This window comes from Ailuropoda melanoleuca, chromosome 1, assembly GCF_002007445.2.
Source record: "Ailuropoda melanoleuca isolate Jingjing chromosome 1, ASM200744v2, whole genome shotgun sequence".
Taxonomy (NCBI): Eukaryota; Metazoa; Chordata; class Mammalia; order Carnivora; family Ursidae; genus Ailuropoda; species Ailuropoda melanoleuca.
In genome coordinates, this window is record NC_048218.1 from 64,051,391 (window position 1) to 64,063,814 (window position 12,424).

The following is a 12,424-nucleotide window of genomic DNA, read 5'->3' on the forward strand; positions in this document are numbered from 1 at the left end:
GGCTAATCAAAAATTTCAAAATATGTATGTGGTTGCATTGTATTTTTATTGGACAGTGCTGATGTACAGCAAAGGTCAGCAGTTTTTTCTGTGACAGGCCATACAGAAAATATTTTCCGTTTTTCAGGCCATATGGTTCCTAACACAGCTACTCATCTGTACAACTGTAATAGAAAAGCAGCCATAGACAATAATTAAATAAATGGGTACAGGTGCATTCCAACAAAACTTTATTTGTAAAAATAGGTGGTGGCCAGATTTGGTCTGCAGGCTGTAGTTTGCTGACCTGTGATCTAGAAGATCCAAGATTTTATTCCTATGTCTGGTGGCTTGGCAGAAATGGCTGGAAGGCAGGACTCAGCTGAGGTTGTTGACCCAAACACCTACACATGGCCTCTTTGGCATGGTGGTCTCAGGGTAGTGAGACATCTTACATGATGTTTCAGAGCCCGAGAAAGAGTATTCCAAGAAAAATAGAAACTGTGAAGCTCCTTTGATCTATCCTCTCAAGTCCCAAACATCCTTTCTGCTGCGTTCTATTGGTCAAACAAGTCTCTAAAGCCAGCCCAGATTTAAGGAGAAGAGATTAGACTTTGCTTCTTCATGGGGGGAGTAGCAAAGAATATATGTCCCTCTGTAATCTATCACATCATTCTTCAAATCTCAGTTTAGACTAGTCCTATAATAGACATTCAAAGTACCACGAACCTCTCCTTTGTAGCACTTGTCATCATTACAAGTTTACACTTATTCGTGTGATTATCTTGCTCCTCCACTATATAAGCAACCATGTGACAAGGAGCTGTTTCTGTTTTTTTTCATTATTATATTCCTAGCACCTAAAACAATGCCTGGCTCAATAAATATTTGTTGAATGAATGAACAACATTAGGGCACAGCTTTTCAGCCATTAACTGTACTAGTTAATATCAATCCCACATTTCTCCGTATTGTTCTCAAGCATATCACGAAACAGCTTGTCAGAAGCCTTGTTAAAATTCAGACACATTCCATTCCCAGCAACTTTATTATTTTGTAGTTCAGAAACTTTATAAAAAAGGAAATAAGCCTACCCTATTCCTCCCAGTACCTCAAAGGTAGTAATAGCTGGTCTAAAAGTATAGCTTCAGGCTCTGGTGCTCTGAGAAGTAATTCACGCAGCATGTCAAGCCAGAGGCAAGCCAAGGCCTCAGGCAGCTTGTGGTCCTCCTGGACCTCATTCACAATGCCAGTCCAGCAAGCTTGCTTTGTCCAGTGACAGGATGAACTGACAGAAGGCCCTGAACACTGGGCTGAGGCTGACCTAATCCTCCCTCCTTGGAGGTTGTAGCATCATCTCCTACTTTGCCTAAAGCAAGGACTCTCATATGTACCAGGAGGAAATATGCATTGCCACCTTCCACACTGATCCTAGAGCTTAAATTGTAGTTATATGTGTACACCCTATCTTTCTTTTTAGTACTGGGTGAAGGAGCAAGGCCCATACATCTTTATTTCCCCCACAACCTCTAGAACAAGCCTGTCACTGAGTAAATTCAGTAAATGTTTACATGAAAGATGATCTCAATGAAAAATTTTGCTTAGATACCAGCAAACTTAGCACGTTTCCTGATATCCTGACACCACTAATATTCTAGACAAAGTTGTGAAACAGGGAACATTTTTCTCTGTTGATCTCCAACTTCTACCTTGAATTCTTCTCTCCATTCTTGTGTCACAGTATCTGCACTCCCGTCCCACCCTCTGGCTGGCCACCACCACCCCACATCCCCTCATACAGTCTTTTGCCTGAACTAGATCCCACATCTTCCTTAGATCTGAGACACAAAAGATCCCTTCTTTATCCCCTTCTCTTTCTGCCCGAAATACATGTATTTTCTCAGAGCTCTTCTAGGTGAGACTTGCTGAAACACACTAATGCACGCCTGGAGCTAGGTCCATGCTAGGAAACTGATAACATGTCCAGGGCTGGAGTAGAGAGAAGCATCCTCTGCCTGGCACGTAAAGGGTGCTCACGTAATATTTGTGGGATGAATGGAAGCTTAGGACAGAAACTCTCCTAATAGGGAGGGACCCTTTGAGTCCTCCTTTCCCCAGTGCAGCCTCTCTCCCGTGAATGTGCACTCTGATCCCAGGAGCCACTCTCACACCTGGCCTTTGGGGTGTGCTGCTCCCCACTACCTAAAGACTAGGTAGAATCAGAATCCTGTCTCCTTGCTCCCACAGCCCAGCTGAAACTGGCTGGAACTTTTTTTTTTTTTAAGATTTTATTTATTTATTTATTCAACAGAGATAGAGACAGCCAGCGAGAGAGGGAACACAAGCAGGGGGAGTGGGAGAGGAAGAAGCAGGCTCATAGCGGAGGAGCCTGATGTGGGGCTCGATCCCATAACGCCGGGATAACGCCCTGAGCAGAAGGCAGACGCTCAACCGCTGTGCCACCCAGGCGCCCCTGGCTGGAACTTTTAAAGGAAATATACCAGTGTTAAAAAGAACACATCGAAGCTGTGTGCGTTTAAAACTCAACTCTATTATTTACTACTTGGTGGCTAGGGCAAGTTCCTTAACCTCTCTGAGGCTCCATTTCTTCATCTGTAACGTGGGGGGGCGGCAAGTAATCCCACTTTGTTGTGAGGAATCAGAGTGTAACTAGTCATTCAGCTGTCTCTCACTCATGGTCTATGATGAGCCAGGCACACAGAGTAAAGAAAAGCGCTGTACGGTAGGTGCTCTTTGGCTTCTGTAATGAACCTTCATCTACATGGAGGATACTTGCTTTAGGTTTTTGGCCAGTTCACCCACTTACAGACCTTATTCTAAACAGAGCTGGCAGAAATCTCTTCTCAGAGAATCCCCCCGTAAATTCTTAGGTTCTTTCCTCTCCCATTCCCCTTTTTGCTCCCTCCCTTCAAAAGCCAGGGTTTCTACTTCTCAGGCCCTCTGGAGAAAGCAATGACTCGTGATTGTGGTTGAAAGTTCATTCCAGAGGGAACAGTAACATTTCTGCTCTTCTTCAGAGCCAACAACATTGAAGAAACTGGTTTCCTACCCCAAGCCCCCATCCTCACACATATTCCATGGCTAGAGTTGAAAGAAATTCCTCACATGGGGTATAGAGGATCATGTCAATCTCAAATATTTTAGCACCGTATTTTATTAGGGTCTCTGACAAATGAAGTGTCCAAAGTGTTGTCCAGGACAGTGTCCAATCTTCAAATTAATGTTAGAAAAGTATACTAGAAAGACTCACTGCTGGGCCAGGATTTTGAGGAGGGATGTGATCTCTGTCCCCAAATTCTTAAAGGGCTTTGCCAGAGTGTATTAAGATTTCTCTGCATAGCTCCAGAGAATGACACCACTATTAATGAGAGGAAGTTAAGGAGAGGCAGTTTCTTGCTCAGGGGAAGAGAGAATTTCCAAATAGAGAAGTTAAAATGGTACTGATTTCCTTGTCATACCCAGTGCTTCTCCCCAGTGCATGAGTTACAGGGGCCATTTGTCGAAGATATCATGGGCCATACTGATTCATGTAATAATTTGAATTAAAGGTGATTTGTTAAATTTATAGTGAAATATAATTTGATTTTGTGTCCCTGTTCAACACATCACCCCAAGGAAAAACAAATCTTTTGTTAGGTCAAGCATGCTGGTTTTTGGGGTTTGCAAACAATGGGAGATTCCTATATTACATGGGAGTTCAGATTCAGAGGATTCCCAGTCCTCAGATCCTATGACAAACAGGATGCTGGTGGTGTTTAGTGTGAAGAAGTGCACAGGAATCAAACAGAGAGCTCTCTTTCCAGGCTCTACCATTGAGTGGTGTCAGCTTTGGGCCAACAGTTAATACCCAAGCTCTGTAACCTATTGGAATCACTGGAAGGGAGAAAGAGGGTGATCAGGAGCAAGTGTGAGGCCCATATACTGAAAACCTACTGTGTGCTTCAACAACTGAGTATATGTGCAACTCATTGTCACAAAGCACTGCCTCTCTAAGTAGTTACTAATTGACACTACTTTTTTTAAATATTAAAGAGCTCCTACAAATTAAGAAAAATTTATAAAAAGCCCAAAGACTCAAATTAAGAGTTGGTGGAAGAAATGTACGGACAGTACATGGAACCAGAAATGTTATCTCTTGGGGTGCGTGTGGCTCAGTTGGTTGAGCAGCCAGCTCTTGGTTTCAGCTCAGACCATGATCTCAGGGTTGTGAGATCAAGCCTGAATCTGGCTCCACCCTGGGCACGGAGCCTGCTTGAGATTCTCTCTCTCCCTCTCCTTCTGCCACTCCCATCTCTCTCTCCCTCTCTCTAAAAAAAAGGAAAGTTATCTCTTATACATTTGAAAAGATGTTCAAGCTCAAAATAAAAGAAATTCATTTTAAAATCACAGTGAGCACTACCTCACATCCGTTAGGATGGAGACCATAAGGAAAAAAATAAAAGGTGTTGAAAAAGATGTGGAAAATTGCAACAGGGCAATTGTGCACTGTTAATGGGAATGTAAATTATGTAGTTGCTGTGGAAAACAGTATATAAGTTCCTCAAAAATTAAAAATAGAATTACCATATGATCCAGTAATTCCACTCCTGACTATACACCCAAAAGAAATGAAAGCAGGGCCTCAAAAAGATATTTGTACATCCATGTTCACAGCAGCATTATTCACAACAGCCAAAAGGTGGAAGCAACTCAAATATCCAACAACAGATGAATGTATAAACAAAATGTGGCCTATATATATATATACAGTGGAGATATTATTCAGCTTTAAAAATGAAGGAAATTCTGACACATGCTACAACATGGATGTACCTTGAAAAAATTATGTGAAGTGAAGTAAAGCCAATCACAAAAAGACAAACACTGTATGATCCCACTAATATGAGGTAGCTAGAGTAGTTGAATTCATGGAGACAGAAGATGGAATGGTGGTTTCCAGGGCCTGGGTGGAGAAGAGAACAGGGTGTTAGTGTTTAGTAAGTAAGGAGTTTCAGTTTTGCAAGATGATGAATTCTAGAGATGGATGGTGGTGATGGTTGCACAACAGTGTACTTAATACCACTTAAAAAATGAGTAAGATGATAAATTTTATGTTCTATGTATTTTACCACAATGAAAAATAATTTTTAAAAATGACAATGAGATGTCATTTTAACTTACCCTATTGGTAAAGATCACAAGATAGAAAACATGCTATGTTGGCAAAAGATATGTGAAAATAAGCATGCTCATGTTTTGCTGCAGGGGAGCATAAACATATAATCTTAGGGGAGAACAATTTTTCAATGTCTTTGAAAATTAAAGCTACAATTACCCTTTGACCTTTGGTCAAGCCATTTCTACTTCTAGGAAGATACCTTACTCCCACAAACATGTTTTGGCATTTGATCAAGGTTTTTCATTGCAGTAGAATATTGTAAACACCTAAATGTCCATTGATAGAGGCTGGTAAAAAAATTATTGTCACTCAATAGAATACAACAGAATATGCAACTGTTAGAATGAAGTTACCCGGTACACGCTGATACACAACAACCCCTAAGGTAGTGGCAAGGGCGCAAAATTACATATTAATTGCTACCATTTGTGTTTAAAAATAAAATGAATAAAGAATATGGGTCTATGTTTTCATTTTGTTTTGCCTAAAATCACTGTAAGTAGAGGTAGGAAGCTGTTAACAGGTAACAGTGTTCACTCCAGTGATGTCTGTGGGGGAAAACTTGATAGCTAGGGGACAGGGTTGGGAAAAAGACTTGTTTTCCACTGTTTACCACCTGTACCTTTTAAATTTAGTACCATGTGCAGGTATGATCTAATTAAAATTTTTTAACTAGAAAGAGAGATTATAGTCTAGAAGGGAAGAAACCTAACAGACACGTTTAGCCCAAAGCCGTGTCCTGAGTGCTATGGGAGCAGAGAGGAAGGGTGTCTAGCGTAGCCCAAACGGATCAGGAATGGCTTCTAGACCATTCACCCCCCAGGAAGAAATTTCTGCTATTGGACCACAAATACCTGTGCATCTTCTCCTGAGCATTGGTTTGTTTTATCCTAATGGACAAATCTGTAAATTAATTCACCGATGAGGTTTTCATTTCCACTTTGGCTGTTAAAAAGATATAGGCCAACCTGTGACCTGAACCATGCAAGGTGGGCAGATTTCTAAATGGTAAATATTTAGCATTGGACTTGTATCAGGCTCTATTCTATATTCTTGCATTTGGTTTGCTTTTTAGCTGTTTCTAATTTTGGTCATTCTAAGCCACTCTATAGCCTTTTTGGTCTAAGTTGGAGTAAGTGGGTGAGTGAAGAGGGATGGAGGAAGGGAGAGGAAGAATGGGAGGATAGAAGTTATAAAGCAATACCTGCTGCTTTCCTTGGCTCATCATGTTCTCAAAGTGGGGTCCTTAGACCAGCGGCACCACGTCACCTGTGAGTTTGTTGACATGGGTTTCACTGAGCCTACTAAATCAGAATCTCTGTGGACAAAGCCCAGACAACGGCTTTAACATGATCTTCCAGGTGATTTTTAGGCACAGTAAAGTTTGAGAATCACAGGCAAGTTGATCTCTAAACATAAATATTCTTCATTTGCCCCATCACACCCATTGTCTTGGTCAAAATAAGTAATGCTAGCTACTCCCATAAACAATCCCCCAAATTTCATTAGCTTGACACAATAAAAGTTTATGTTTTGCTCATGTCACAGTCCAATATGGATCACTTTAGGGTGGAAAGAGCTGCTTTATTAATTTGTTCACCAACCCAGCTTCCTTTCAGAGTGAGGCTTTGCCATCCGCTAGGGCCTTGGACTCCTCCTCTGAATTCTCTGCATCCAAGAAGAAAGGAGAGGGAGGAAAGAGAGAGAGCCTTCAGTGGCGGGTCTGGAAGTAACCCCAGTCTTTTCCGTCCACAATTCCATTGGCCAGAACCCAATCACGGCCCCTCACATGGCCCACCTAACTGCAGGGGAGGCTGGGATGTAGGGCTTATCTGTGGAGTTAGAAGGAAAAGGAAATGACCTTAGTGAACACATAGCGTGGTCTCTGCTACACATGTGGGCCTAAGTGAATCGCAAGCTCCACTTATGTTTTGGTTTTTAGTCATTTTCTAATCAAGTTTTATCTTTTCTTTTCTAACTCTAGCACTATGGGACTGAGTAACACTCTCCTTGGGATGGCCCTCCTGATCTCTGGTAAGACCTTTTGGCTTTGTAAAGTCCTAGATCCTTCTATGTTTCCTGATGAACTGGCCACTGCAAGCCCAGGCCTGAGACTTGGTGGGTTTTACTTATTTCTATCCAGTGTTGCATAACACCACACGCAAAAAAAAACCCAAAAAACAAAACAAAACAAACAAAAAAAAACACGCAACTTTCCTGGAGAAGAAAGAAGCATCATGATGGAGAACAGGTATCTCAGCTGATGGCAGGTCTAGCCTGGGGTGGTTCCGCACCCCTCTCTGCATCCTCCCCTCTGCCATCTTACTCCCATGGTAGTGGATGCACAAAGTAGGGTAGACTGGCCTGTCCAGCAGCACCCAGGGAGCTAGGGGAAGTTCCCTGCTCTGACACCCCTGAGGCTTAACTCTTTTGCTCCACACGTACTTCCTTCTGGTCTTCTCTGTTCCCACTCCTGGCATTCTCAGGCTTTTAGAAAATAGCCAATGGGCTTCTAAAAGCCTTCCATTAGGGAACATTGGTTTCCATGTTCCCTGCCTTCCCTCTCCTCCTCCACAGGCTTCCCTACAAGTCAATGCCCATAGATCACAGTTGCCCCTGCTTGCGGAGCAACCAAGGGAGGATCAAGAAGCCCAGCCCCGCTATTCCCCACTTCACTGCACTTCAGCTAGCTAGCTGCATCAGCCGAGTCACCATGAAGTGAATGAAACTGAGCTTCAGTGTTTCTCACTTACACAAGCCCTTTCCCAAGTCCCCTTCAAGCCTCCATTGGGGGCCCTACCCGTGTGGTCACATGTCTTATTCTTTGGTAAAATCTTTGTAAGTATGATATTTTAACTACAATAGTTAAGACCACTGTCTCTTTCCACTACAACTTTTCCCTCCATCACATTCTCCCTCTGTTGGGTGGCATGGCAGTGGCCACAGGCATTTTGTACTTGAATTCTATATTCTCTCTTAAAGAGCACTCCACCCACCCGCCCCCCAAAAAAGAAGTTTTAGAAGAGTCAGCCTCACAAAACTCAGATCTTCCCTGTTTGCTGCTCCTCTATGAGTTTCAGTTTCTTCATCTATAACCTGGGGTTGGCTGAGGTTCCTGCCACACATCCTGTAACTGCGTGCCTTTAGTTTCTTCTCTCCCGCCCTTTCCTGCTGCACATCTTCCCCACTCTCAGTGCTGAGAGGGAAGCCATTCCAGTCTTGATGTGGGGCCAACAGGGGGTGGGGGGTGATCCTGAGCTTGGCCACAGCAGCAGGCAAGCTGCCCCTGAATAACTGGCCTGCCCACGAGTTCACATCCTCCAGATGGCTACGCACCAGGCTCTTGGCCGCTGTCCTCATGCCTGCTGTGTGTGGCAAAGAGTCAAGGCTCTAGGGAGAGATGCTCCCTCCGAATGATGCTGGCTGGGACAGATTTCTGATTTCTGTTTTCTGCTTAGCACCTTGGAGCTTGTTGAGTCCCTGAGTGTGTGTCTATAGATGTGCTAACTAACCGTGTCACTAATATAGGTCAGAACAGAAGCTTCTACTTAGCAGGACCAATGACCTGCTAGCTTTAGCTCTTGGGGACGCAAACTGTACGTGTGAGGAAGAGGATAAGACAAGGCTCTGGAGAACGTTATCCAGCAGAAAACCTTTCCCATTCCACTCCCTATTCTGTTGACTTGACAAATACTTAGATGTAGCACTTTGTGCCAGGTACTGTTCTAAACATTTTATAAATGATAACTTATTTAAACATCATAATAACTTGCTGCTTTAGGTCTTATAATTTACCATTTTATAGATGTGGAAAGAAATGCCCAGAGAGGCTAAGTAATTTGCCTAAGATCAACTTGGCTAAGGAGTAGCAGAGCTTAGATTCACCCCACGCAGTGTAGATTCAGCATTTGTTCACTTAACCTTGGCTTTATACTGCTTCCTCCAACTCTTGCTCATGAACTATTCATAAGTGGTAGGATTTGTTCCGTGCAGACCCAAACAGCTTTGGTGGATAATGTCACTTATGCCTCAGCCAAGTTCACAAGCTCCTCACAAGCACGTCCATCACCTTCCCTGAGGCCAGCACCTCATCTGTCCCTAATGCTTGCCCCCCGCATTGGATTGACCAGTCTAGCTCTTATGACTTGGGGGAAAAATGAAGAAAAATGGCCTAGAAACAAATTTTTAGAAAAGTCTGATACCATTTTCCCCCAAACTTTCTGATTCTGCACACTGAAAGTGAGAATAAAGCTGAGAAGCCCTATCAAAACTGAGTCCAGATGTCACTTTTGTCCTTGCCTCGCCTTTGAAGTTTCAAAGTGCCCTGCTTGGATACTTCTTGGCCTCAGAAAAGAGAATTACCAATATTGAAACCTTAAAAATAACCTCCCCAAATGGTAACTGGTTAAGTTTTATGGCAGTGAAAGGATAAGTGATTATATATTTGGCAGTATAAATTTCAATACTGAGATGGTGACACCAGATTAGAATATCACATTACCAATACTTCACCTGCTATTAAAAACAGCAACAACAAGAAAAACAACAAAACAGATACCATTCTTTTTTAACGAAGGAAAAGAAGGAACTTGAATTTTATCTTTCTTCTCAGGACACATCTCTGCTTACTGGGCTGCTGAGCACTGACCTGGCCATAGGCAGGCATCCAAGGGAAGAAAGGAGATGCAATTGGCCCAGTTAATCCACAACAAAAATGCAGGGCTGAATAATTTATTTGATAGCAGAGATAAAACAGTGCAGCAAAATAATTCTGTTTTTCCTCTCCCCCCATATGTTCTGCGTCCTCCCCCAGTCAGGGAAATTAGACATCATAGTTGCTGTTCCCGCCCTTGAGGTGAAAACTGGATGAGATTTTAAGACTGAAAAGGGCCGGACAGCTTTGCAGAATTAGGTTACCATTTGTGCTTTGCATTTATAAAGGTAAAGGAATTTCTAAGTGCAACTTGCAGAGGCACCTTTAACTGTCAAGTTCTGTTTGCTGCTAGCCCAGCGCCCCCATAACTCTTAATGCTGGAGCCAGAGTGCTATTTGGAAAATCACTAGTTCACACGTCAGAAGGAAATTTCTTTCTCGTTTGACTTTTGATGGTGGCTCTCTTACTGTCTGGGGGTTCTCTGGGTCGTACTGCTTCCCATTTCTCTTGAACAATACCGCTGGTCCAATGAATGTAACCGGAGTGTAGCTGAAAATCTTTCTTCACTTTAAAATTCACATAAAATTAGCTCAAACCTTCATTCCACATCTTATGGAAAGTTCTGCTATTTCCCCCAGATTTTTGCAGGTTCCTAGTGGGTGATTGCATGGGGATTATGTTTGTATGGTTACTTTAACTCCTATTTCCTGCTACTGTTGATAGTGGTCACTAAAATCACCCCCCAGCAGTGAACAGATAATTCAGACTTATTCCAAAATTTCCGAAGAATTGTCATGAAGCCTAATAGTTCTCCTATTGGAGTCACTCCGTGATAAGCTACTGTTTCAGGTCTTTTGAAACACATGTATGCTACCCAGTAGGGAGTATCTTACCCCCAAAGTAATTAATCATTTTAGTAGAGTACGTTCCAAAGAGTACGGGCTGTCAGCCACGACAATTTAGTGGAAGTTATTCACTGAATATGATAAGTGTAGGGTTGTTCGGAAGCAAGAGTGAAACTGGGAACAAAGGCTTTTTTTAAGCGTGGATTTATTTTCATTTATCTTGTTTGGTACTTAGAATGAATGCACTTTTGATCTGAGGACTCTTGTCCTGATCCATTTGAATAGGGAATACAGAGGCTGCAATGGTATGTAGACCCCTTTAGGAAGGAGCAGGAGTTTGGCAGACTGGTTTATTTTCCCTTTTTGAGAGATCTTAATACAATTTCCAGAATATGTAACTCTGGATTTTGCCCCTACCCCACCCCAGGACTGTTGAGATTTATGGAAACAAAAACAAATACTGGTAGCCCTTACTATATAGACAAAATTTTACCTCTAGAGCTGATCTATTCACCAGAGGTGACCCCTCTTATATTGCCAGGCCACAGGGCCAAGTTCCAAGACTCAAAACTATGAAAACAATTTTAACACCCTCTAAGAGTATTTACCCATTCTTGGTTTCGTTTTCACTTTCTTTCACTTCTTCTTACAGAGGTCTCTATTAAAAAGTATTCAACTCCTTTCTCCATTTAAAAGTCACTTTTCTGGGGGCGCCTGGGTGGCACAGAGGTTAAGCGTCTGCCTTCAGCTCAGGGCGTGATCCCGGCGTTATGGGATCGAGCCCCACATCAGGCTCCTCCGCTATGAGCCTGCTTCTTCCTCTCCCACTCCCTCTGCTTGTGTTCCCTCTCTCGCTGGCTGTCTCTATCTCTGTCGAATAAATAAATAAAATCTTTTTTTTTAAAAGTCACTTTTCTGGTTCTTACTATAAAACAGACTAGAGTAAAAATAGTTATATATAGTTATGATCACAATATATATGCAAATCCCTGAATATGTTTTACTCAATATTGTTTCATACATACTTTCTAAAGTTTCTAGATGATTTTCATTTTTATAATTTTTGAAATTGCATTAGTCCATTGAATTGAATATATAATTTGGTTTATTTTGTGTGTGTGTGCACATGTGTGTTTTATTCATTTAGAAGTTATGGCTTCACTGTCTTCTTTGGTTGCTAAGGAGCTTTCAATCTAATTGTCATCATTTTATAGATATTCTTTCTCCAGTTTTTTAAGACTGAGCTTGTAAGTTTGAAAAAATATTTTATGCTTTATGTTTAGCAGCTTCACCACAATATTTCTAGGTGTGGATTTATTTTCATTTATCTTGTGTGGTACTTAGAATGAACTTTTGATCTGAGGACTCATGTTCTGCTCAATTTGAATATTCACAATCTATCTCTTCAACTATTGTTTATCTACCATTCCCTCCGTTCTCTTCTCAAGAAACTCTAGAGTTTCCCAGACTGTTAATGACTCTTAATCTGTTCTTCCACATTTTTACTTCTTTCTTTCTGTGTACAGCATGCCAACCAAGGGTCAGGTGGATCAGCATAGATGGGGAGCTTTCAATCTAATTGTCATCATTTTATAGATATTCCTTCTCCAGTTTTTTAAGACAGAGCTTTTTACTTCTTTCTTTCTGTGTACAGCATGCCAACCAAGGATCAGGTGGATCAGCATAGATGGGGGAAGGGGTTCTTCTCATTGTTGAGGGAGCCCAGAACAAAAGGCTCCAGCCATGTTATGGACCCTGGGGTGAGGG

At 42.0% G+C, this 12,424-nt stretch overlaps 1 protein-coding gene across 3 annotated transcripts in view; it reads left to right on the plus strand.

The window, feature by feature from the left end:
* CD86 (CD86 molecule) overlaps positions 1–12,424 on the plus strand; it is a 64,852-nt gene that overhangs the window by 26,880 nt on the left and 25,548 nt on the right. For all 3 annotated transcript variants that reach the window (XM_019807942.2, XM_002927223.4, XM_019807943.2), the window contains exon 2: positions 7,143–7,192. In XM_019807942.2, coding sequence (XP_019663501.1) covers positions 7,143–7,192 — 50 coding nt within the window. The remainder of the gene's footprint in view (positions 1–7,142; positions 7,193–12,424) is intronic.